The sequence below is a fragment of the Bufo bufo genome, chromosome 8, assembly GCF_905171765.1.
Source record: "Bufo bufo chromosome 8, aBufBuf1.1, whole genome shotgun sequence".
Classification (NCBI taxonomy): Eukaryota; Metazoa; Chordata; class Amphibia; order Anura; family Bufonidae; genus Bufo; species Bufo bufo.
This window is the reverse complement of record NC_053396.1, coordinates 199,603,968-199,630,337: the sequence shown is the minus strand read 5'-3', so window position 1 is coordinate 199,630,337 and position 26,370 is coordinate 199,603,968. Positions and strand designations below refer to the sequence as shown.

Genomic DNA, 26,370 nt, shown 5'->3' with positions numbered 1-26,370 from the left:
CCTTTTTTAAACACACACTGCAAATTTACTGACACGTTCTCTTGAACAAACTTTATTGGCATTGAACACTGGGTGACAAATGGCTTGACGTTGCTATGCTCGGTTTGGTTGCTAAGGGGAGTGGAAAAAGTCATGGCGGCTGTTTCAGTTGTGTTTCCCGGGTTGACGGCCGCCTGAGACGGGGCGAGTGGAGAGCTGCAGAGCGTGAATTTATGCGGTAAACTTAAAGGGGTATTCCTGTCTCAGACACAGGATGAGCCATAGCTATCTGCTGGCTGAGGTGTCCTCTCTAGAAGGGGGTCCCTGTGGCCCTCTCCGTGCAACCCTACCTGCTGACGGTCTCCATTCGGCTGACCTTTGACTACTTGTCTCCACTCCTGTAGGGAAGAGCAGCCCGGAGAGCCCCATGTAGCACCTATCACTCTGCCCCCCGGTGTCCCTACGTCTGTTACACCTAACCGACCATCTGGGGGGCACCGAGCCTTTCTGCGGCCGGAGGCGAAAACTGAAATGCGGGCCAATTTCTTAACCTAACCCCTTTGCCACTCATTAGCGCTTCCGCTGCCCCCCTCTTGCCCCTACCTGGGGCGATCGCCTCACCTGGCCTCATTGGTGGTGCGCCCCTGTCGACCCCTGACCGGGCAAGGGGGCGACTCACACCTATCACGAGGAGAGTCCTCAGGACCCCTACAGTAACGTCTCCCGGTGTGTACCTTGGGCCACCCATAGGTGCTCTTGTGATGCCTCTGCAAGGACTAGCCCGCTCTCTGGCGCTAATACATTGCCGTGAAAACTCTGGTATTCAGTATAATGGGGGCTCAGGGCTCATTCACACCACCGTATGAATGGGTCCGCATACGTTACGCAGTTTTGCGGCTCGCATGCGGACCCGTTCATTTTAATGGGGGTCACAAAAGAAGCGGACAGCACACCGTGTGCTGTCCGCATCCGTAGTTCCGTTCCGCGGCCCCGCAAAAAAAGACGAAGCATGTCCTGTTCTCGTCGGCAATTGTGGACAAGAATAGTCATTTCTATCATAGGTCCGCAAAAGGGAGAACGCATGCTGCCAGTATCCGTGTTTTGCATATCCGCAATATGCGCACCGCGAAACACATACGGTCATGTGAATGTATCCTAGGGTCAGTTTAAAGGGGTTTCCAGGAGTAGAATATGGATCCCCTCAGGATGAATCATCAGTTGGGGGGGGGGGGGGGTCTGAGGCTTTAGGCCTCTTGCACACGAACGTATTTTCTTTCCGTGTCCGTTCCTTTTTTTTTTTGCCGACCGTATGCGGAACCATTCATTTCAATGGGTCTTCAAAAAAAACGGAACTTACTCTGTGTGCATTCTGTTTCCGTATTTCCGTTCCTCATTACGGACAAGGATAACACTGTTCTATTAGGGGCCGGCTGTTCTGTTCCGCAAAATACGGAATGCACACGGACGTCATCCGTATTTTTTTGCCGACCGCAAAATACATCCGGTTGTGTGCAAGAGGCCTTACACGGATTTGATGAATGTAATCCCGCCTACGTATGTCCGCTGATCATAAAATCCTCTGCAGGGAGTTGTTCCCCAGAGCAAGATGCTAATAGGCTGTATGCGCCACTTACTTTCTCTCCTGTGCAATTTGAAACGCGCCAAGTTCTCTCCCAAATTCCAGAAAATGGAGTTTCCCTTAATGCTGAGCTCCCACAATGCACTTCTGTGGCTTACAAGGCATGCTGAACGTTGTAGTTCTCCACCGGCTCTGTTTAGAGTTCTTCCCATGCACGTCATTGTAAGTCAGTGCGGCCGGTTGGTCGTATAACGGATCCAGCCGAGTGTTAGAGATGTGAACAGAGGGTAACGCTGTGTTCTTACGTCCTGCAGGGACCTGAGCAGCGATGGAGAAGAGAACCCTAAATCCACCGCCTGTGTTCTTGACATCCAGGGGACAAGGTAAGAATGGGGGGGGGGGGGGGGGGGGTGATGGGTGGTCCAATCTGTGACCTCATACCTTCTCGCCCACCGTGAGAAATGTGGCACCTGGGTATAAAAATCACAATCCTGCCCACACAAGAAGCTCTTATGTTCTGCTACATGTCACCTATGAAAAGGAAGACCCTGCGGTTAATTGGGTCCTCCTGCTGCCTGGACCCACCGATCACCCATGGGGCACCCCGGCAATTTCCCCCGCAGCGCCACCACAGGAGGAATACAGTATTACGCAGTTCTCATTCAAATCAATGGACTGACTGTGTAATGTTTGAAAGTGTCCGGTCCTCCAGGGTTAGAGACGCTCTTTATAGCCAGCAAGGCAGATGAGGGTCCTGAAAAAGGGAGCCCCCTCGCTTATCTCACAGGATAGTGGATATGTGTCTGATATTATATTGGGAGCCCACTCTTCCGGTTTCAGTAGGGGGTCCGGCGTGCACTCTCTCTCCGCTCGGCTCTATGTGGCTGCTGGATATAGCCGCGTGCTTGTCCCAAAGAGTTGACCGGAGCGGCATACGCACCTGCAAGTTTGCCAATCCACTCGGGACAAGCTGTCTCCTTAATGGGACAACCCCTTTAAGCGAATGGACGACCATGTAGTAAGTGGTGGCACAAAATCCTCTAAACTGGGAGCTGCTCTTTGCATTGGTCCTCCATTCTGGCTGATGGAGGAATTACGAGCAAGGAGCATCCCTCTGTGATTTCCATCTTCATTCTACATCACACTCTATAGGATCTATAGGCATTACATCAATCCATGTTCCAAAACTCGAGCATTGTCTGGATCTCCTCAGTGAGAACCAGTTACCCCCTTCCTTTCCCCAAGAACAAAAATCCATTGTAACATTGGTCTTCAGCCGTCAGTGTGCATTTAGTGTAAGTCGCAGCACCGCCATGTATAATGCTTGCTGCACGAGGCCTATGGGCTCCCAGATATTAGGGCCCTGTTTGCCATTGCTGTATGGCATTGTCCCCTCCACACATGTGACTACTCCTCTCATATCTCGCAGGTCTGCATTGACACCCGTGCGGTCTCCTTCTTTCTGCTTCTCCTGCGCAGGTGTCACTGGACTCATTCCGCCTTCTCACTTTGAAGCTCGTCGCCAGCGGCCGGCTCCTCCGCTCCCTTCGCCCGTTCCACCATCTACTGAGGCCGAGCTTCTAACAGAACTGACGAAACTGAAAGAGGAGAACGAGGTGCTGAAAAAGAGGCAAGAGAAAGGAGAGGGTGCGAGGGCCAGGTACTGGAAGCTGCGTCTATGGCGCCAGTTTTTAATTTTTTTACAAATGACTTATTAGTATTAAATATTTTCCATCTCCTTATGTTCACATTAACGCAAGTGTCTGGTACAAAAAACAAAAAATAAATGGAAAAAACAAACCTGATGGACCCAATATCGATCACTGGTGTGAACAAAGCCTAAGGCCCCTTTCACACGGGCAAATATTCCCCGTGGATGTGATGCGTGAGTTGAACGCATTGCACCCGCACTGAATACCGACCCATTCACTTCTATGGGGCTGTTCACATGAGCGGTGATTTTCACGCATCACTTGTGCGTTGTGTGAAAATCGCAGCATGCTCTATATTCTGCGTTTTTCACATAACGCAGGCCTCATAGAAATGAATGGGGTTGCGTGAAAATCGCAAGCATCCGCAAGCAAGTGCGGATGCGGTGCGATTTTCACGCACGGTTGCTAGGAGACGATCGGGATGGAGACCCGATCATTATTATTTTCCCTTATAACATGGTTATAAGGGAAAATAATAGCATTCTGAATGCATAGTAAAATAGCGCTGGAGGGGTTAAAAAAAAATTAAAAATAATTTAACTCACCTTAAGCCACTTGATCGCGTAGCCCGGCATCTCTTCTGTCTTCTTTGCTGAACAGGACCTGTGGTGAGCATTCATTACAGGAAAATGACCTGTGGTGACGTCACTCCGGTCATCACATGATCTTTTACCATGGTGATGGCTCATGGCCCTCCAGCGCTAGTTTACTATGCAGTCTGTATTCAGAATGCTATTATTTTCCCTTATAACCATGTTATAAGGGAAAATAATACAATCTACAGAACACCGATCCCAAGCCCGAACTTCTGTGAAGAAGTTCGGGTTTGGGTACCAAACATGCGCGATTTTTCTCACGCGAGTGCAAAACGCATTACAATCTTTTGCACTCGCACGGAAAAATCGCGGGTGTTCCCGTACCGCACCCGCACCTTTTCCCGCAACGCCCATCTGAAAGAGGCCTAAGACTTCCCATGACTGTGTACATACAACACTGCGCTCATTAAAGGAGCTTTCTCAAGAACAGTACTTCTCCCTTATACATAGGATAGGGGATATTTACCTAATCTAACTGCTGGAACCCCCACCGATCGCAGGAACTGTGCTCCCCCGCTGGAATGGAGTGGTGGTCACGCATGTCTGCTGCCACTCCATTAAGCGTTATGGGTCTGTCAGACACTCGCTTATCTCTGGAAGACCCGTACGGTTGAATGGATTGGCTGTGAACATGCACGGCCATCGGAAACGGAATCACAGCACCCCTGTTCTTGTGATTTGCGAGGGGGCCGAGCGGTCTTATCCCCGGTGATCGGACACATCCCTTGTCCTATTGGTAGTGAGACAATTCCTGGAAGGGAATATCTGAAGGAAATGAATAAGTGGTAACTGTCTTTACATCTCATCACCATGCTACCCTTGAATGGTCACTTTGTCCATGTCCTCTATAGGTCTCTAGATCGTTACCTGCCAGAGGTTCCACCATCGGAGTCCAAGGCGTTGGAAATTATTGCCCATCAAATGAGGGAAATACAGAAACTGGAAAAAGTGGTAGCTGTTGCTCAAGAGAAGGAAGAAGAAAGGCTGAGGTTGGCACAAGAAATGGAAGCATTAAAGCGGGCATGTAGAGAGGCTGAGCAGGAAGAAGAGAGGAGGCGGCAAGAGGAGGAGAGGAAAAGACAGGCCAAGGAAGCTGCTGAGATTGAGAAGCTGCAGAAGGCAAGTGGTGGGAATGGGGAGGACATCATAGTCCTTGTCACATTCCATATCTCAGCTGCATCTGGTTTGTAAAGGGTCTGTTATTTTTGAATGCCTCTTTTGACTAAGGCCTGATTCGGGTGGCTGTATTTTTTTGTCCATGTGCTATCCACGTGCACAACAGGCTGCACACAGACCCATAGAAGTAACTGATGTCCAGACCTCGCTGCATATTAAAATGTGTTATGGCCAAGATTTTTCATACCAAAGTCTGAATCGGTCCTTAGAGAAGTTGTCCCATCTGGGCATTTATGTCTGACTGGTGTGGTCCTTCCTCCTGGGACATGCTGCTATCTTAAAGGGGTATTCCCATCAGAGACAATAGGGCCATATCGCTTGGATATGCCCCCATTGTTTAATGGGTGCGGGTCCCACCGAGGACGGAGCGGGGGAGAGTGGTGGCTGGAGGACCCTGGGTTTCCTGGGGTCCGGCCACTGCCAAGCACTCTCCCCATTTTTCGGTGGCCCCATAGAAATGAATGGAGGGCGGCTGCGCATGCGCAGTGCGCCCTTCACAACCTTTCCCCGCTCCTGTTGCCTGGGACACGCACCTATCAGACAATGGGGCATATCCTAGCAATATGCCCCCATCATCTGTGATGGGAATACCCCTTTAGGAACCGTGCCCATTGCATACTATTGGGAATAGAGAGGTGGCTGCACATGCTGGGCTCTATCCGTTCATTTCTATGGCAGCTCCAGATTGGCTGAATGTAGCCATTCAGGTTGCTTAGCTATTTTCATAAGGGCTCATTCAGACGGCCGTATGTTATTTACGGTCTGCAAATATCTCGGTTGTTCAGCAAAATCTTCCGCATGTCCACAAAAAACAAACAAACCTCAGGATAGGTCATCAATATCAGATCGGTGGGGGCCGACACCTGGCACCCCCGCCAATCAGCTGCTTGAGGAGACGGCGAGCGCAGTGCGAATGTGCCGTCTCCCTTCTCTATTCCTGCTCTCCGCTGTATGTTTATGGGGCGGCAGCAGCAGCAGACCCACAGCTGTTCTGATATTGATGACCTATCCTGAGGATAGGTCATCAATAGAAAAAGCCCGGACAACCCCTTTAAAGTTTGCGGACACAGATTCGCAAAATACGGATTGCATACGGAACACATTCCCATAGCAGTGAATGGAGAGAGCTGCACATGCCGTGTGGGACCCGCTCCTATTGGATATTTATGGCATATCCTGTGGATGTACCATGAATATGCAGAGGGCATAACCCCTTGAATGAAGGAAGGGGAGACGCGCTCATAGGAAGGACCTGAGAGGTGACGGGAGCAAGAAGACAGTGGGGAGGCGCAACACTCTGAAGGGCATAAGAGAGCGGAGATGAGTCTGCCGCGCGTCCCGATCGGGTCCAGGAGCTGGCCGACCTTCAATAGCAGCGAGATGAGCGGGAAACACAAAGGGGATCTGTGCGCTACTCTTCTTTGTTGAAAGTAGTTTATTAGGATGAGTTGATGATGCGTTTCGGAGCAGTTTTAGCTCTTTCTTCAGATCACATCACACATTGTAAAAGGCATGGAACGTGCCAAAAAGGCAAGGGGCTGGGGTCATGTCCAGACATCTGGAAATGGTCAATTAAAACAGCAAAAATTGTGAAAGCCCATGATTAGTAAAATTAGTATGGAGTACGCTAACATGAAATATTACAGAAAAACACGGAGTTAGTTATGTAAAAATTATTGAAAGATAAAATGAAGTTCCTGCAGATGGCCACTAGATGGCACAATTTTACCTAGAATAAATGTGGCAATAGTTATTGTTACAAATTTGAAAGGTAAATGAAACAATTGTATAAATAGTAATAAAAATACTATTCGATACATAAAATAGGATGTAATGAAAATTAGCCTCAGAGAGCCGTTGGATAATTGTTAAAATACACTTGTAAGTTACAATAGGAATATGGTGACTACTCGGCTACATTATGGCATCCATGTTGTAGACAACTATAATGATGCCTGAGACCCACAGTCCTGGGTGGTGAAATTCAGCCTAGTGCAGGAAACCTTAGCTGTCATCTAGTTGCACCTATGTCCTGCGTGAATCGCCCTCGTGTGTAACATTTATCACCGAATCTCACGTTCTTCTGAACAGCTGCAGTTGTTAACAGAGAGTCACAAGATGGAGTCTGACGAGCTGAAGATCAGAGTGCATGCCCTGGAATCACAGCTCCGAGAAGAACGGGAAGAGAAAATACTGGAGGTGAAGCATCTGAGAGAAGAGCTCCAAGTGACCACCGAAAAGAGAGCGGCTCTGGAAGCGGACTTCAGGTGTGCGGGCCGCTGTGAATGCCGGACTGGTGCAAATAGTGCACAAAGTGTCGTCCGCTGTGTCCAGGCATAAAAAAAGAACTGATATAGGGAACCCGGCTTTAGAAGGTTATATTGGTGGGGGTCGGTAAGCCGCTGCCAGCCCTTTGATAATTAGATCGCATATCAATCAGTGGGAATGTTAGGAGAAGGCACAATTCAGAAATCTATGGCAGCAAAATGACAGCGGTTAGACACTTCATTGCTACTGAGTGTTAGTGATCCCAACTTTTAGACCGTTTTCCTTATTGCTGAGGCCACACACCCTAGCTTGGCCAGCCTCTTGTCCCGTCCGGATGGCACTGCCATCCATAAGATGGCTGTGGATAAAGGAGTATGTGACCAAACACATCATTGTGATCCACATTATCCACAGCCATCTTATGGACAGGCCAGACTATAGTCATCAGTGGCTCTCCTTGGTGTACGGTAGCCATAGAACTAGCCTGGAGATCTGCACTCCCTGCGTTCTAGGCAGGGGCGGACTGGGAACTTAAAGCGGCCCTGGAAATAAATCTAAAAGTGGCCCCATGTTGTAGGCAGATCCAAATTGGAAGAAGGCAGGGCAACATAAGTAATCCTGTAGTGCAGCACAAAGTACCACTCCAACAGAACCAATTACCACAGTGCGGCACAAAATACTGCCGCCCTCACCACAGTATTTAACTGTTTCATCCTGGGGATGTTGATACAGTTGAGTCCAGGGGGGCATCGGCGGCCATTGACCAGGTGCATAAGTACCTGATGCTCCTGGCATTAATCAATTCTGAGACCATCAGATTGTTATGTACCCGACCAGCAGCTGTGAGGAGGGCCCGGTGGCCCCCTGGACATCGGCCCACCAGGAAATTTCCCTGTAGGGTCTATGGCCAATCCGCCCCTGGTTCTAAAAATGGGTTTGGGGTTTCAGCTGATGGACCCTTAAAGATGTAAACATCTGACGCATTTCTGTGACAAAGCAAATATGTTCTAAAACCAGAAGTTTACTTGAAAAGCAATGTACACTCAGCGTTTATGTAAAAAGAAAACTTTGAAATCATTTTAGGAATCCTTGCTGTTGAGATTTGAGACCGTGAGGCTTTGCTGCAATGCCCTGCATTCATATATCTCCTAGTCTGGACATGTCAGGTGTAACTACAAGGGTCATTAATACTGTTGTTGTGTCACTTTCAGTCGGTCCCATTCAGAGCTGGAATCCCAGAAGACCTTGGTGCTGCAGCTGCGGACCTACATCGGCGAGCTTGTTCCGGATCGACAAGTGGAAGAGCAGAAGAGGGAAAAGACTGAACTGAAGAATACAATACAGGTGAAACGCCGTAATATTCATGGGACAGGTTCTTGTAGATGTGAGCAAGCGGCTTTACTTACTTCAGTCTATTTGCATGTTTTTAGCTTTTGCAGAAAGAAAGAGATGCTCTGCAGACTTCTATGTCACTCCTGCAAACCCGGCTGTCATCGCTCACACACATTTTATCCCTGCAGGAAAGTGATCTCTGTAAAAAAGCGGTAAGTACAGGCTGAAAAGGTAGGGTAATATGTGTAATAAGTGTCTGATTGGTGGGGTCCGACTGCTGGGAGAATGGGGGGACCCCCTGTTTGAATGGAGCGGTGGTCAAGCATGTACACTGCTGCTCCATTCAGACTCAATAGGACTGAGCGATATAGTGGGCCATCTTTGGCTTTCTCATAGACTTTTACCAGAGCAGCAGTGCACGTGCTCGACCACCACTTCAGTCTAACAGGGGATATGGGACCCCCATTCTCATGATTGGTAGGATTCCCAGCAGTTGCATCCCCACCCGTCAGACACATTATCCATCGTGTGGATAAGGGATAAGTTGTCATTCTAGGGCAGCCCGGTAAGTGAAGTCACTACATTCAGGCTAAGTGGATATGATTTGCCTCACTATTCAAATAATATTTTTTAAGGATAAACACTTGGGTGGACAGAAGACTCAGCAGCTGCTTAAACTGTGGAGGGAGAAGGTGTTCAGTTTGATGGTTCAGCTGAAGTCAGAAGATATCAACCAGGAGAATGACAGTAGGAAGATACAAGACAAGGTGATCATGGGGGGCACACATGGAAGGGCAGCTGTCAAGTGGCAGTGGGGTGTATGCATAATAATGGTCCAAAACATTTTAATAATCCTTTAGTGCTATTATGCATTGTACTTTTTTTTTCTTTCCCCAGATATGCTCTCTGGAAAATTCTCTGCAAGAAAGCAGTCAGCAGCTAGCAATCTACTCGCATGCCATGCAAGACCGCACAGCAGAGCTGGAGATGGAGAGGGTCAGAAACAAAGTAAGTAAAGATATACAGCGTGCAATCATTTGGCTTGTCACTATGGTAGGTTTATTTAAAGTGTACCTGCATTTGGAAAAAAACATTTGATATGTCATAGGGACATATGAAAGGTAATGATTGCTGGGGGTCTGAGTGCTAAACCGTCCCCCTCCTGACACTAGAACGAGGAGAGTGAAGCACTCACAATGCCATCTCTCTATGTCACTATGACATTTTAAGTTTCTTCAAAGTGCAGTTACTCTTTAAATATTAATTCTATTAATGCTGCTTAGAATTCCCTCAGATAAAGCAATGTGGTTGTATTACCGTGAATTCTGAAATCCGGGAATAAATAGGCTTAACACGAGATATACAGTCATGTGAAAAAATTAGGACACCCTTTGAAAGCATGTGGTTTTTTGTAACATTTTTAATAAATGGTTATTTCATCTCCGTTTCAACAATACAGAGAGATTAAAGTAATCCAACTAAACAAAGAAAACTGAAGAAAAGTCTTTTCAAGATCTTCTGTAAATGTCATTCTACAAAAATGCCTATTCTAACTGAGGAAAAAGATAGGACACCCTCACATGTATTCCCTCTTAAATTGGCTCAGATCTCACACAGGTATATCACACCAGGTGCACATAATTAGTAGATCGTTACTCTGCATGTTGAATGAGGCTTGCCCTATTTAAACCTCAGACATTTAGTTTGGTGTGCTCCTGACTGTTGAAGTGAGAGTGAGCACCATGGTGAGAGCAAAAGAGCTGTCAGAGGACTTCAGAAAAAAGATTGTAGCAGCCTATGAGTCTGGGAAGGGATTTAAAAAGATCTCAAAAGATTTTGAAATCAGCCATTCCACTGTCCGGAAGATAGTCTACAAGTGGAGGGCTTTCAAAACAACTGCCAACATGCCCAGGACTGGTCGCCCCAGCAAGTTCACCCCAAGAGCAGACCGCAAGATGCTAAAAGAGGTATCCAAAAACCCTAAAGTGTCATCTCGAGAACTACAGCAGGCTCTGGCTACTGTTGATGTAGAAGTACATGCCTCTACAATCAGAAAGAGACTGTACAAGTTTAACTTGCATGGGAGGTGTGCAAGGAGGAAACCTTTGCTTTCCAAGAGAAACATCGAGGCCAGACTGACATTTGCCAGCGATAAAGTTGACAAAGACCAGGACTTCTGGAATAATGTTCTTTGGACAGATGAGTCCAAAATTGAATTATTTGGACACAACAGCAGAGGACATGTTTGGCGTAAACCAAACACAGCATTCCAAGAAAAGAACCTCATACCAACTGTGAAGCATGGAGGTGGAAGTGTCATGGTTTGGGGCTGCTTTGCTGCAGCAGGACCTGGTCAGCTCACCATCATAGAATCCACGATGAATTCGACTGTGTATCAGAAGGTGCTTGAAGAACATGTGAGACCATCAGTTAGAAAATTAAAGCTGAAGCGGAACTGGACCATGCAACATGACAATGACCCAAAACATACTAGTAAATCAACCAAAGATTGGCTGAAAAAGAAGAAATGGAGAGTCCTGGAATGGCCAAGTCAAAGTCCAGATTTGAATCCCATTGAGATGCTGTGGGGTGACTTGAAAAGGGCTGTACGTGCAAGAAACCCCTCAAACATCTCACAGCTGAAAAAGTTCTGCATTGAGGAGTGGGGTAAAATTTCCTCAGACCGATGTCGAAGACTGGTAGATGGCTACAAGAACCGTCTCACTGCAGTTATTTCAGCCAAAGGAGGTAACACTCGCTATTAGGGGCAAGGGTGTCCTATCTTTTTCCTCAGTTAGAATAGGCATTTTTGTAGAATGACATTTACAGAAGATCTTGAAAAGACTTTTCTTCAGTTTTCTTTGTTTAGTCGGATTACTTTAATCTCTCTGTATTGTTGAAACGGAGATGAAATAACCATTTATTAAAAATGTTACAAAAAACCACATGCTTTCAAAGGGTGTCCTAATTTTTTCACATGACTGTATGTGTATGCAAAAGAATACATGCAGAGTAAAGTAAGTAACAATCGCCAAAGCCGTGGACAAATGAGCCAGCTTGCCATCGACTGGTTCCTCTGGTGGGCTCCGTCTCTGAAGCTATCATAGGCCACAAAAGTCTAGGAGAAAAAACACATTTGGAGCTTATCGTTTGCCACAAGGGTCTATATCTTTGATTCAAAACCTATCACACTTTATTGATGATACAAAGCTTGGGCCCCAAGAAAAATTTGCTCTGGTGGGCCCACGGAACCCCAGCCATTGAGAAAAAAACTGCTCCCCTTCTCACTGGCTATGACAGCCAGGCAGAAGGAGACCTCCCCTGAGAAATGCTGGCATCTCCTCCTCCTGTTCCGATGGTATTGATTAGCGTACGGGTGCCAAACAGAACTCCGGGCACAGGGGCAAATCTGAAAAAATGTGCCCTCTCATCTAGTAAACATTGGCTACAGTGCCAGGTACTTTTGAAAAGTCAAATCATGTGAAAGGTCCTCTTTAACAATCTGTATAAAGGCATTTGCTGTATAAACTCTATAGAGACTATATATGGTGTATAGAGGATGATGTCTATGATAAGAACTGACCTTTTTTTTTAGTGCTTACAAGACAAGTTGACTGCGGCACAAGCTACAGCCACCTCTCTGTCCAGCCGAGCTGAAAAAGCTGAGCAAACGGTGCTAAAACTAAAGCAAATGATCGACAGGTATGAACGCTGCTCATTCTGAATGTATAGAACAGGGCTGTGAAGTTTCCCATCGCTAGGATGCAGCCTGATGCAAGCACTGGGAGGAATGAGTCCGTTGTATGCATGCTGCCCGTCCGCCTCTGACAGCTTTCTCCCTATGCTCAGTGATGGGGCAGAGAGGGCATCATGAAGTAGCTGACAGGTTCTCTTTAAGAGGCATCCATCAGCAGGAAATTCCATATGAAACCAAACACAATGCCTGGTAGGGGCTGGTGAGCATCATGGAACAATACTTTTTATTGGCATTAAAAGGGGAAGCATGGAGGAGCGCATATCTCTCTATGTGGATGATGTGCTGCTATATGTGGCCTCCTCCATTGAGCCAATTATCTCCCTGATCTCTTTTGGTATGCACTCTCAGCTACTTTTAGAACAAGTCTTTCATAATGCCGCTAGACCCGATCCCGCAGGATCTGTGACTAAATCGCACAAACCTGAAAGTAGTGAGCTCCTTTCAATATCTGTAAATGGACATATCCTCTAATCTGCATGCATGTATTGAGGCTAATATAACACCGTTATTAGCTAAATTAAAGATTAAACCCAGACATATTCCTATTTTTTTCTTCCCCCACGACCGCACCACAGAGAGAGGATCCGCCCCAGGGACAGGAAACCTGCAGAATAAAAAGGCTGAGCCCCTCTCCCACCTCAGTGGTTTCCTGTCCCTGGAGTGGGAGACCTGCAGTTTTATTTTCAGGTCAGTACCGCTAGTCTGGAAATCCCAGATATGGTCTGGAGGACTAGGTGGTAGTATACCTGTTGGGGTCTATCACCCAGAGGATGGGCTGGCAGGACCCTAGGAGTCGGTGGTTGTCCAGGGCTTCCACTTGGTTCTTGCGGCAGGTGCGTGCGCTCCTCCAGGGGAGTGAGGCCACGCGATGTCCGGAGTTTAAAGGATCAAAGGAAGCAGCCCCAGGAGGGGGTGTTGCATTCCACTGCATGCGGCCCGGATCCATGGGGGAACATGTCTTCCGGAGCCTCCCTTCAGCGTGCGGTCTAAACGGAGAAAGTGCGAGTGTCACTTCCAGCGGAGCGTGCGTTTCACATGACGCACTTCCGGTTTGAACATGCGGCCGGATATGCGTTCAGACGCGCTGGCCTTCCGTGGGGAGGGGGTAGGAGCAGTTTAAAAAGCGCAGGATGGCCGGTGGTGTGCTGGCGTTTTTTCTCTGACTGCTCTTGCCTAGATTACGATTCTGCTGGTACTCCTGCTTCCCTAATAAATCGGCGTCGGAACTGCCCGCCGGATCCGCCGATCTGCCGCTGACTGAAAGCATTTGTGAGATGGATCCGGATGCGGATCAGTCTCACAAATGCATTGCAAGGACGGATCCGTCTCTCCGCTTGTCATGCAGACAGACTGATCCGTCTTGTATCTTTTTTCACATTTTTACCGGTCTGCGCATGCCCAGGCCGGAAGGACGGATCCGTGGTAAAGAATGCCGGATCCGGCGTTCAGGCAAGTCTTAAGTTTTTTTCGCCGGAGATAAAACCGTATCATGCTACGGTTTTATCTTTTGCCTGATCAGTCAAAACAACTGAACTGAAGACATCCTGAACGGATTGCTCTACATTCGGAATGCATGGGGATATGCCTGATCAGTTCTTTTCCGGTATAGAGCCCCTGGGGCGGAACTCAGTGCCGGAAAAGAAAAACGCAAGTGTGAAAGTACCCTAAAAGAAAGAATAAAGAATGTGCGTTATGTGGATGTCCTTTATCTTCCTCATAGTCTAAGAAGCTTAATATGGATTTTACGGGTTGACAGTGAGGAAGTAGTGGAAACATACGACTTAGATTTTTCCTCATCTTCTGAAGATGATATGGAGGGTAGAGATTTTTTCCTGTAGAAGATGCAGACAAATTATTGAAAGCTCTTCGTTCTACTCTGGATTTAGAAGATGTTAAAGATGCTAAATCTGTAGTCTTTTCAATGTTTGAGGGACTTCAGGAAAGGTGGCATAGATGTTTCCCGTTGCATAAAAGTGTATCGACCCTCATAAATAGAGAGTGGAAAAAACCTGATAAAAAGGCATTTATTCCCAAAAGTTTTAAAATAAAGTATCCCTTTGAAGAAGAGGCCTCTTCTTCTTCTTTTCTTCTTGGGCTAAAGCGCCAAAGATTGACGTAGCTATATCAAAGATTTCTAGAAAGTCTTCCCTACCGTTCGAAGATATGGGGTTTCTAAGGGACCCATTAGATAAAAAAGTAGATTCCTGTCTCAAAAACACCTGGGAAGCAGCGGCTTCCGCGTTTAGACCGGGTTTTGCGACCACTGTTACGGCCAGATCCACGATTATCTAGTTGTGGAACGTTTAGTATGTCAGATAAGGGACAAGTGTCCTAGAGAGCAAATTTTAGCCTCCTTGCCCACTTTACAGAAGGCGGCTGATTTTATTGCGGATGCTTCAGTAGATTCAGTCAGACTGGTGGCTCAGGCATCCTCCCTTTCCAATTCTGCTCTCAGAGCGCTCTGGTTGAAAAATTGGAAAGGGGGTCATTTGGAAAGGAGAAAGCTGCGGATAGGAAGAGGAAGTTTCCTGGTCCTTCTCCATGTTATTCTTCAACTTCCTTTTCCAGATCCAAACGTCCCTTTCTTTCCTAATCTAGATTTCGGGAAAGAGGTCAAAATAGCGACAGAAACCAAAGTTTTAGATCTAAAGATTTTGGGTGTAAAGGCTTCCTATTAGAGGTTCCTCTTCCAAGCCTAAGAAACCGCCTCAGCAATGACGCCAGGGGTGGTCTGGGAGGAAGACTGAGGCATGGTAAAATGTAGCATGAAAAATGGGTCCTGGGGCTCGTAGGAGAAGGTTTACGTTTAAATTTTCATTCAAAACCCCCTGGAGAACATTCTCCTCAAACAGAAAGGAGTTGCTGGCTAGGGACTTGCGCTACCAAACCCATTTCTATACTTTGTAGCAGCCCAACTGCAATATTTAAAAGGTTGGAGTAATCCCATGGCGATGGGGGTGGTAGATTGACTACCTGGGCCAAGGGCCGCTCCTCACCTATATCAGCTCTGGAGGGAGGGATGGATCACGGGATGCATTTTCTTCCAATAGTGATTCTTATGCGAAGGGTGTAGGCAAAAGCTAAAACGATATTGGGAATTTAAGGTTTTACGAATATGACACCCATTTGGAAGAACTCTGCTTTGCCAGAGCTCTTTAGGTTAGAGGGATCTTCACCTTGGGATTGGAGAGGGATCTGGAATATTGACCGGTTATATTCTGATGACTCCCTAAACAATATCCGCAGTTACAAAAGGAGTTTGCTTTACCTTTTTGGTCACTTTTACAAATCTCTACAATTACGGCATGCATTAGATGTTCAATCCAAACTATTGACTATATCGTGGCATCCTGGACAGTAAAAGGAGCCATCTCCACGGTCCACCAATCTCTCCATGCCAAATTTTTGAAAATGTTTCCTCACAAGGTGAAGTCACAATGGGGGGAAAAGATGTTAGGACCATTACCGATGCCCAATGGGAGGAGACTCTGTCCCTGAGTGAAGCTGGTAGACCTGTGATGGCTGACCTCCGGCACTCCAGCTGTGGTAAAACTACAACTCTCAAGATGTACACTTGCTTGGCTGTTCTCAGAACTCCGTAGAAATGAATGGAGCATGCTGGGAGTCGTAGTTTCTCCACAGCTGGAGTGTCTGGGGTTAGCCATCACAGGGATAGACTGTTGGAGCTATTCCTCATTCGTAGGGTCTGTAAAATTTAGCCTATCTGGGGGTCTTGGATTAACTGTTGATGGACTATGTAGCCCCTGGTTGACACTTACCAGGGGGATATTGCACTGATCGGCGGATTGGACCATATACTCTCCCTGTCGAATCTCCACAGTAGTTGGAGGGCGCTGCCCATTGCTTTGTCTACCAATGTTTAGTGTGGTGCCGCAGCTCCAAGGGGGTCTCTACCAAGACACCTATGTTTTTGCTTTGATTCTTGTTATACATGTCTCGTGAGGAGGGATTAGTAAGAAGTATATGTACACTGCTATGAAGACGTGATCATTTTCGGTATGTTTGGACTGTCATTGACATCTCTTACATTGTATATCGTGTACTTGTTGTATTAAAACGCAAAAACAATCTTTCTGATAAAAAAAAAAACAACCTTTTACTCTGTCCTCAATTACTGCAGTGTGGAGGAAAAGGACTTGTGTTCCAGTATAAAGTGCACTAAGGTCACCTTGGTGCACCATAGCTCCAACGCTTTGCTCTGCCAGTAACTCCCTCTCATGGTCCGTCAACAGAGCCAGGCTTCTGCATCTTCCTTTCTTGGGCCTGAAATTTCTGAAATGACTAGAGTCCTGCATTAGAACTTTGGCGCATGCGCAGTACTACTCTGCGCCTGACCCTGTGGCAAAGATCTCTACTGTGCATGCGCCGAGGCGTTGGCGTGAGATTTCAGGTCCAGGTGAGAGGATAATTGAGAAGCTTGGTCCTGTGACTCAACCATGAGAGGGAATTGCTGACAGAGCTAGGGTGCAGCATGGGGCTGAGGCCTGCCCTCCGTGCACCTCATCGTCATTTGTAAATCAGAATGGAAGTCTATTTCCCTGCATTGCAGCAACTTAGGACCGCGCAGTAGTTATTCTTACATGATGCTCACCAGGCCCTACCTGACATTGTGCTTGGTTTCATACTGAGCTTCCTGCTGACAGATACTCATTTAAAACCTAGGACTCATCCCATATGAACTTCTGGGAAGTCAACGTCTTCTCCATCATTTTAGTTTTGTCTGTGATGTGCCTTGTTCGTTCGACTTCATTTCGGTTGCTCTGTCAGTTTTGCACAGGCTTTCTACAAACAAGAAAACTCCTTCCGGGGAGCATTGCAGCAACTGGTGACGCTGGGACAGAGGGTCACATTTGCTACCAAGAGAGTGGACACGATACAGGGTAAGAGGGGAAGAACCAAAGAGCTGACGTTCCGTTCTTCACTGTATTTTAATATGCATGATTGTGTTTCCTGAAAAGGGGGTTTCTGGGAATTAAAGGGTTTATCCAATAGTACAAATACCCCCCACAATGCCTGGGCCCCTCCTATAGATGATCCCTGCATGGCCACCGCTGCATCTCCCTATCGTGCGGATCAAAACATCTGGTGATGGAGGAAGGGGGAGCAGCCAAAAGCAGGCCATGACTGTGACCACCCTCCCTAGCATCGCGGGTGGCACTAGGGAGGCTGGTTGATGTCGCAGCCTGCTATTGGTCGCCAGATGTTTTGATCCGTGTGACTGGGAGATGCAGCGGTGGCCGTGCAGGGATCAGGAGTGCCGGGGAGCAGGTAAGTATCGTCTATAGGAGGGCCCCAGGCATTCTGGGGGGTATTTGTACTATTGGATAAACCCTTTTAAATATGAATGAATTATCCTCAGGATGGGTCAGGCAGTACGAGCCCTGGCATCCCGCCGATCAGCTGTTGAATTTTTAATTACATGCAATTACAAAAGTATTCAGATCCAGGTGCTGGTTTATAAAAAAAACTAGAATATTTTCCTTGGGACAACCCCTTTAACCCTTTCACTACCAGCGCCGTACATGTACTGCGCTGGAGCGATGTGTAAACATGGCGCCCGCTCGAGCGTCCAGTGGGCGCCATGGCCGGCAGATCTCTGCTGTTTCAAACAGCAGAGACCTGCGGCTAATTACTGTGACCGTCAATAATGCAGATCGCGGCAATTAAATGCTTTAGATGCCGTGATCAAGTGAGATCACGGCATCTAAATGTGCAAAAACACAGCTCGCGCTTCCGGGCTTCCTACCGATGCCCCATGCCGCCAATTGGGGCATCAGTAGTTGTGCTGAACACTTTCAGTCTCTCTGACAAGGCTGAAAGTGTTTATGCTGCAATTCTTATTTTGGCCACCAGATGGCAGGCCAGGATAAGAAATTAATAATATTCAGTTTAAATCGCATTTTAAAAATCCCTGATAGAACAAAATGAAAAATCCAAAAACATGATTTATAGACTCATATATGAGCCTCAATATCATTACAAAAAAAAATAAAAAATGTTAAATATATACAAAATAAAAAAAATCTAAAAGTTTGAATTGCCTCCCCTTACATAGGATTAAAAAATAAATACCTAAATAACAATGAATATAAACATCATGGGTATCACCGCGACCGAAAACGCCCATACTATTAAAATAGAGATATCAAATTTTCCAATACGGCGAATGGCGTACCGGAAAATATTGCCGATTTGCCATTGCTTCTCTTACCCAAAAAAATGAAATAAAATGTGATCAAAAAATCACGCACACTCAAAAATGGCATTCATAAAAACTACGGACTGTTCTGCAAAAAATGAGCCCCTAAACAGCTCAGTAGACAAAAGTATAAGGGTTTTTTCACACTAGTGTTTTTGTTTTCTGCTATTGAGATCTGTCACAGGGGCTCAATACTGGAAAAAAACTGATTAGTTTTATCCTAATGCATTCTGAATAGAGAGCATTCCGTTCAGGATGCATCAGTTCAGTCCCTCTTACGTTTTTTGGATGGAGAACATACCGCAGTATGCTGCAGTTTTATCTCCGGCCAAAAATACCGATCACTTGCCGGAATGCCGGATCCAGCATTAATTTACATTGAAGTGTATTAGTGCCGGATCCGGCATTAAGTGTTCCGCATGCGCAGACCTTTAAAAATGCAAAAAAAAAAAAAATACCGGATCCGTTTTTCCGGATGACACCGGAGAGACGGATCTGGTATTGCAATGCATTTGTCAGACGGATCCCCATCCGGATCCGTCTGACAAATGCCATCAGTTTGCGTCTGGATTGCCGGGTCCGGCAGGCAGTTCTGGCGACGGACCTGCCTGCCGGAATCCCCTGCCGCAAGTGTGAAAGTACTCTAAAAAAGTTATGTAAGGGTCAGAATATGGTGGTGTCAAAAACAAAATTAATTTTTACACTATTTAGTCATAAAAAACCTATACAAATGGGGTATCGTTGTAATTGTACTGACCCAGAGAATGAAGGGCGTGGGTCAGTTTTGCCGCAAACGAAACGCCGTGGGAACAGAGCCCGTAAAACCGTGGAGGAATTGTTTTGGTTTTTTTTTCTATTCCACCCCATTTGGAATTTTTTTACCGCTTCCCATTACATTTTATGCCATAATTTAATGGTGGAATTAGAAAGTACAACTTGTCGCACAAAAAATAAGCCCTCATACAGCCATATGAATGGAGATATAAAAAGAAAAGTTATGGCTCAAGGAAAATAGGGAAGAAAAATGAAAGAAAAAAATAAATAAATGGTAGTGAAAAATACATTTCACTTTTGTTGTCATTTACCTGTATTTTTTCCCCCTGATTTTTCCAATCCCTCTTGTTCTGTATTTGCAGTGATTACTTTTTCACCACTGACTTATTCCTGTGCACTGGAGGTTTACATAGGGCACTGCCTCGTTGTGACCACTTTGCATTTTACCTCTTTCAGGTTTGGTGGCCCAGAGACTGGCTCTGACAAAGCTGAGACGAGAAGAAGAACAGGCCGGTAACACGGCGACAGAGGACGACATGTGAGTGACCGGGATGTAGAGGAGGGGTGTGCAGGGGCATATTGCACGACAGATTTATCTGTAGCTGGATAGATGTTTTCCTGCTTTAACCCCTTGATGACCTCTGCCGTACATGCAAGCGCCATAGCCGCCGAGCTTCTGCTGTTTAAGGCCGATCGTAGACCTTTAACCCTTCAGATGCGGTGGTCAGTGTCTAATCGCAAGAATCTCTGCATTGCTTAGATTTTTCCTAAAACTGCATCCTTGTCAATCTAGTGCTTTGTCAGCATTGTAACACCTCCTCATGCCAATGCATTATAGGGGTCTTACAATCAGGGCCTATGATTGGGGTCTTACAATCAGAGCCCGTGATGGGTGAGTGTGGTATGTGCTCTTTCATTAATCGGGATGTGCCATCTGCAGATGTCGCCCGTCCTATGAGGATTTAATGGCTGAAGTGAGTCTCCTAAATGAGGAGCGAGACCGTCTGAGTGCAGAGCTCAAGCGCAGCGCTCTAATCATTGAGGGCAGAGTGACACAGACCAGAGAAAAACGTAAGTAGGACATTGGCCTAAAAAAACCTTTTACTAAACATCCTCCAGGTATCATGTTCCAAGATTGGATAGGTCATTCGTGAAAAGTTCTTATCCTTGTAGTATTGTGGCTGCTGTCGGGTAAAGTATGGCTTCTGTCCCTCTGGACTGGCCTTGGTGGACGGTGGACTTCTGTTAAATCTAGGGTTACCAGATCTAATTTCGACCTTCGTGTTCCTTTGCGCAGTGGAAGCAGAAATCGAGGCCTGTCACCACACTGCATCTCTTCTGCGCTCTTCACTTCATGAGACAGAAGAGAGGGAGCGTGTCCTGAGAGAACAGGTTGTGGACCTTGAGAGGAGACTTCAGGAAGCTTGCGAGACCTCAACACAACTGCAAGAGCAACTGCGGGATCAGAAGGAGGAATATGAGAAAGGTGAATAGCCGGATGTGTGCTGTACTGTGCCTACGGGGGCAAAAGGGGCAATTACACAATAGGCTTCTTCTTCCTTTTGTCATTGGTAGGTGTGTGTGTGTCAGTAAAGCTTCCTTTAGCTCCACTTCCAACCATAAAGGGGTTGTCCACCATGAGAACACATGGCTGCTTTCTACCTATAACCGTGCCATACTTGTCCATGGGGGCTTCAGTGGCCTATAGAAAGTATACCCACTGACGACAGGACCTTATTCATGGATTATTTTATATTCATTCTGAATCGTGCTGGTAATAATCATATCAAGAATGTGATTTAGATGTATTACTATAAACTGAGGTATACCTTTTTGACCCCTTTATGTGACTGTTTGGAAGAGGCACCTTTGCTCAAACCCCCTCCAGTTACATGACTGTGCCACCCTAGGATTTCAACAACATTTGTTTGTAGGGCATTCATGGGCAATTTAGTCTTTGTTTGGGGTCATTGCCTTGCTGGAATATAATGTTCCATAGATGGAGTGGAGTTTTATCCATGTTGTCTTTTTAAAGAGCTACAGGACAAAGTGAGAGCCATAGAAGAAAACACAACGCAGCAGATGGCTCAAATGGAGAAGCATCTACATGAGGCCAGAAGAGAGCACACTAAAGCAGGTTAGTCTCTCCCATGTTGTGGGTTCATACATTAAAGGGGTATTCTGGTTAGAACAAGCTATCACCTATGCACCGGTAACTGTTCGATCAGTGGGGTCCAACTGCTGGTCCCTCACTGATTATGAGAATGGGGGACCCATTTGTATGGAGAGCTGTACTCGGCTGTCTCAGGCAGTCCCTTAGAGATAAACACAGGTGGTGTGCTTTCTTGACCTGCCGCTCTATTCACATTGGGGACACGGATCCTGCGTGAATGGAGCGGGGGGCATTTGAATTGATCGGGGTAAATTTCTCCTTTTGCCACACAGTTGTAGCTTTGAGACAGACTGAACGCCAGATACAGCGAGAGAAGACACGGAGCCAGGAAACCACAAGTACAATAGAAGATGCCGCTCGAGTGAGAGAGGAACAACTTGTCCGCCAACTACGAGACGCAGAAAGAGATAAAAATCTCATGATGGTGAGTCTATCAAATTAGAAACGTGTCTGCTATGTTAAAGGAGAACTCCACCTAAGGCCTCCTGCACACGACCGTATGGCTTTTTCAGTGTTTTGCGGTCCGTTTTTCATTGTTCCGTCTTTTGTTTCTGTTCCGTTTTTCCGTTCCGTTTTTCTGTATGGTATATACAGTATACAGTAATTACATAGATAAAATTGGGCTGGGCATAACATTTTCAATAGATGGTTCCGCAAAAAACGGAACTGAAACGGAAGACGCACGGATGCATTTCCGTATGTGTTCCGTTTTTTTTGCGGACCCATTGACTTGAATGAAGCCACGGAATGTGATTTGCGGGCAATAATAGGACATGTTCTACCTTTAAACGGAACAGAAATACGGAAACGGAATGCATACGGAGTACATTCTGTTTTTTTTTTTGCGGAACCATTGAAATGAATGGTTCCGTATACGGCATGGATCATTGATTTGGCAAAGAAAATAATATCGGGCAGAACTTTCTCAGTGTGTGCTTGTATCGTTAGCTCTGTTCTCACTTTTAAAGGGAAGCTGAGGGTAGTATAAACTAGTGATGAGCAAAGAGGGCTTCGGATGCTACGTCCGAAGTCACTTCGCTCAAAACTTCGGAACCAAAGTTCGGTTCCAAGTTTTAAAGTGGTTTCCCGGTTTAAAAATCAAGGACCGAAGTTATTCAACGAAGTCTCGCGCACCTTTGCGAATAACTGACTTCACCTCATCGGAGGCCGACCATTTTAATGCTGTACAGAGACGAATCTCCGTACAGCCTTATTCCGAAGTTTTGTGCGACGAGACCTCAGATGTAGCATCCGAAGCTCGCTTCGCTTATCCCTACTGGTGACCGCTACCCTTAGCAAAACGCTGAGACGCTTGGACTGGGCCAGTCATTTTGCTAAAATTTGTATTGAACAGTTCCAGCGCGTGCTCAATACTGACTTCAGGAGTCCTCGTGTTCGTGCGCCTCCGGCTCTTTACCCCTGATGGCACTCATTGAGCTCTCAGTGGTGGGGAGAGCTGGGAGCTGCTGGAGCTTGTGCAGTGTATTGAATGTACTCAATAGTGATTTTAAGAAAAGGACGCAGTCCGTACAAGTACATGAGCCAGCGCTTTGCTCAGGGTCTCTGTCTCCAGTTTATGCCGCCCTCAGATGGAACTGGTGACAGATTTTCTTTAACTTGGTTGTCTAGAAGATTCAGTGATAAAGCTTGTGCCTCCTCCAGGCAACTCTCCGGCAGGAAGGATTATTTGCCTCCTACCAGAAAACACGGATGTCAGCCGTCCAGTCCATAGAGATTGTGAACGAGAACGTACAGAGACCAGCAGAAGACGCCAGAGCCAGATGTACTCCAGCTGTTAAAGGTGAATTATCTGCGAAATAGAACCCACTGGGAAAAAAAAAAAAGATGTACTTTGTACAGTGGACGGTTCTGGGCTTTAAATCTGCTCATTGTAAAGTATGTGGCGAGTTTTTAGGGCTCTTTCACACGAGCGGATCCCGTGCGTGGAATCCGCTGCGTGAAAGAGAGCCAAGCCCCGTTCCGGGCAGCAGAGACACGGAGCATTAATATGACTGATAACGCTCCGCGCCTCTCTGTGATCCCAGTGAGATGAAGTCGTCACCGTGATTTTGTAGTAAAAAGGTCACAGAGAGGCACGGAGCGTTATCTGCCAGGTTAATGTGCCGTGTCTCTGCTGTCCGGAACAGGGCTTGGCTCTTTTTCCCGCAGCGGATTCCACGCACGGGATCCGCTCGTGTGAAAGAGCCCTTAAAGTGTCTTCAATATAGCAGGAACAGCTGGGTACCTGGAGGAGATCACAGAAGCGTCTTATAACTGCTTTTGGTTTAATTGCAGCTGACAGAGCCTTCAGTGAGACCTATGTAGTGAATGGCGACAGGGTTAATATTGCTGCCTCTATTGGACCTGGCAATCACATGGTCGCCAGGTGCCCCGCAGCATGGCAGAACTGCTGGGTCCTAGCAGAATGTATAGGGAAATAAGTAAAAAAATAAAAATAATATATAAAAGAAGAATAAACACAGTGCCCACACAAACTGCTTGTATCCAGGGGTTGCGACCACCCTGCAATCCAGCAGCTGTGGTCGTGCTTGCACACTATAGGAAAAATCTCTGGCCTCTCTGGTGGTCAGAACCATGAGATTGTGCATAGGTATGCATGTGCAGCAGCTTCCGTCCTGGCCACCTTGTATCTGCGCTGCAGCGGTGACCGTAACCCCTGGATACCAGCAGTTTATAATGAATCACGCCAGAAAAGGACGCAATATTGGGTAATCACAGTACATTAGGAAGTGCTTTGTATTAACTTTATCTACACGATGAATGCCAGCTGCTAAAGTGAGACAACCCCTTTAAGGTCATCAACCGATACACTGTAAAAAGTATAAAAAAGGATACAGAAGTGCAGAACACCACGCTTTTGTATCCTGCTGAGTCTGGTAAAAAAACAAAAACTATGTCAAAGTATGCTTGTTTTTTTTATAGAAATTGACACATCCTGTGTTTTACAATTTTTTTTCTTTTTTTTTTTTCTTTTATAATGCAGATTCTATATCCAACATGGTCGCCAATCTGCAGAGCCTTGGAGCCTCCGTACTTGCAGATGAGGAAGATGACGATGAAGAAGACTTCAGCCACTAGATGGCAGTCAATGGCATTTCTACCCCGGATGAACTTTACACCATGCAAACTTACAGTCAGACACTGAGATATTGCTGGAGAGGACACAATCGGGGATGAATTCTGTAGATTAAATGGTAGAACCATGTTGTCCTTCTGTGAAGTGTATAACCGAAGTAAGGACTACACGCAGCCAGGCGCAGTTGTTGTACAATGGTGGTGTTTTATTGAAGAGGTTCTCCGGATAGATCATCAATATCAGATCAGCTGGGGTCTGACACCCGGCACCACCGCCGATCAGCTGTATGAGGAGACGGTGCGCACGTGCTGTCTTTCTTCCTGCTCGCTGCTTTATGTCTATAGGACAGCAGCAGCTGACGAGAAGGGAGAAGGGAGATGGCACAGCTGATCGGCAGGGGGTGCCAGGTGTCGGACCCTGCTGATCTGATATTAATGACTCATCCTGAGGACAGGTCATCAATATGAAAAAGCCCAGAGAACCCCTTTAAAGGGAGTCTGTCGCCTACATATGGCCATATACAGTGCTTACATCGCCCTATAGCACACCTATACATGAATGTTATGGTGTCTTTGTCTTTACACTTGCAGAAGCTGGAAAAACGAACTTTGATTGATATGCAAATGAGCACTCGCAAGTGCCCAGGAGCGGCGTTCACTGTGTTGGTGCCCAGGCTGCCCTGCCTTTTTTCATTGTTCCCCAGCCTCTGCATATGCCCGCCTTCCTATTCCCTTGCGTTATCCTAAGGTCCGGCCGAGATCCCGCGACTGTGCACTGCCTTGCCGGGCCGGAGCATGCACACTGCGATGCCCATTGTTGGCACGGCATCGCTTTAACTACTGCGCATGCTCCGGCGAACGGCTGGTATTGCTATTAAAGAGGACCTTGCACCGGATTTTATTAATTGAGATAAGTACCTGTACCCGCTGATGCTGCCACCCTGTCTGTTTTGTTAAAAAAAAGCGCTCCTACGCCGCGCTGTTTTCCCCGCTCAGTATGCAAATACTGAGCATCGGAACAGGGAGGAGATGCCAGGGTTTCTCAATGGGCGTCTTCTCCCAGGCTGTAGCGCTGTCCATTCATAGCGGAGAGCGTCACAGCCAGGGAGAAAAAAACCTCCCTTGCTGTGACGCTATCTGATGTGATTGGACAGCGCTACAGCCTGGGAGAAGACGCCCATTGAGAAACCCTGGCGTCTCCTCCTCCTCCCTGTTCCGATGCTCAGTATGTGCATACTGAGCGGGGAAAATACCGGGGTAAAACAGTGCGGCGTAGGAGGGCTATTTTAACAAAACAGGCAGGGTGTCGGCATCAGCGAGGGGTGCCCTGCAAGTACAGGTACTTATCTCAATTACATCCGGTGCAAGGTCCTCTTTAATAGCAATCCCTATAATAAACCGTGCTCCATTCCCAATGGGCGGATGCCTCATTTACTGTCGCTGATCAAGCTGTTCTCCATTAGCAGCCCGATGGTTTGAACTATTTTGTTATATAGACTGCAATTAATAAAGTGAAATAAGCAACTTGTGGGGATTCTCTTTTAACAGTGCAAGGAGTGGGATCCTATCTGAGCACCGCAACCTAACAGAGTGCCGTGTTATCCTAATGACTGGACTGTATGTGAAACCATGTAAATTTGTATTTATTGTAATCTGGCTTGTGAAAAATACAGATTTAGAAAATGTCTGAGTTACGGTATGTCTTCTG

At 46.6% G+C, this 26,370-nt stretch overlaps 1 protein-coding gene across 1 annotated transcript; it reads left to right on the top strand.

Moving 5' to 3' along the window:
• Positions 1 to 104: 104 nt before the first annotated feature.
• On the top strand, positions 105 to 25,041 carry CCHCR1 (coiled-coil alpha-helical rod protein 1). The gene is made up of 18 exons (XM_040442585.1): positions 105 to 217; positions 1,873 to 1,941; positions 3,038 to 3,218; positions 4,718 to 4,985; positions 7,134 to 7,309; positions 8,522 to 8,654; positions 8,741 to 8,854; positions 9,278 to 9,409; positions 9,540 to 9,650; positions 12,238 to 12,344; positions 17,188 to 17,300; positions 19,850 to 19,931; positions 20,334 to 20,464; positions 20,691 to 20,879; positions 21,429 to 21,530; positions 21,839 to 21,990; positions 23,229 to 23,367; positions 24,571 to 25,041. The coding sequence occupies exons 2-18, from the start codon at positions 1,887 to 1,889 to the stop codon at positions 24,663 to 24,665; spliced, it is 2,280 nt and encodes a 759-aa protein (XP_040298519.1). The 5' UTR covers positions 105 to 217; positions 1,873 to 1,886; the 3' UTR covers positions 24,666 to 25,041.
• The last annotated feature ends 1,329 nt before the right edge of the window (positions 25,042 to 26,370 follow it).

Bases quoted from the DNA above. Each gene is read 5' to 3' on its own strand.
- CCHCR1 (XM_040442585.1), top strand. From the start codon at position 1,887: ATGGAGAAGAGAACCCTAAATCCACCGCCTGTGTTCTTGACATCCAGG. The intron at 4,986-7,133 runs GCAAGTGGTGGG...TCTTCTGAACAG, and splicing joins AGATTGAGAAGCTGCAGAAG to CTGCAGTTGTTAACAGAGAG. The intron at 9,410-9,539 runs GTGATCATGGGG...TTCTTTCCCCAG, and splicing joins GTAGGAAGATACAAGACAAG to ATATGCTCTCTGGAAAATTC.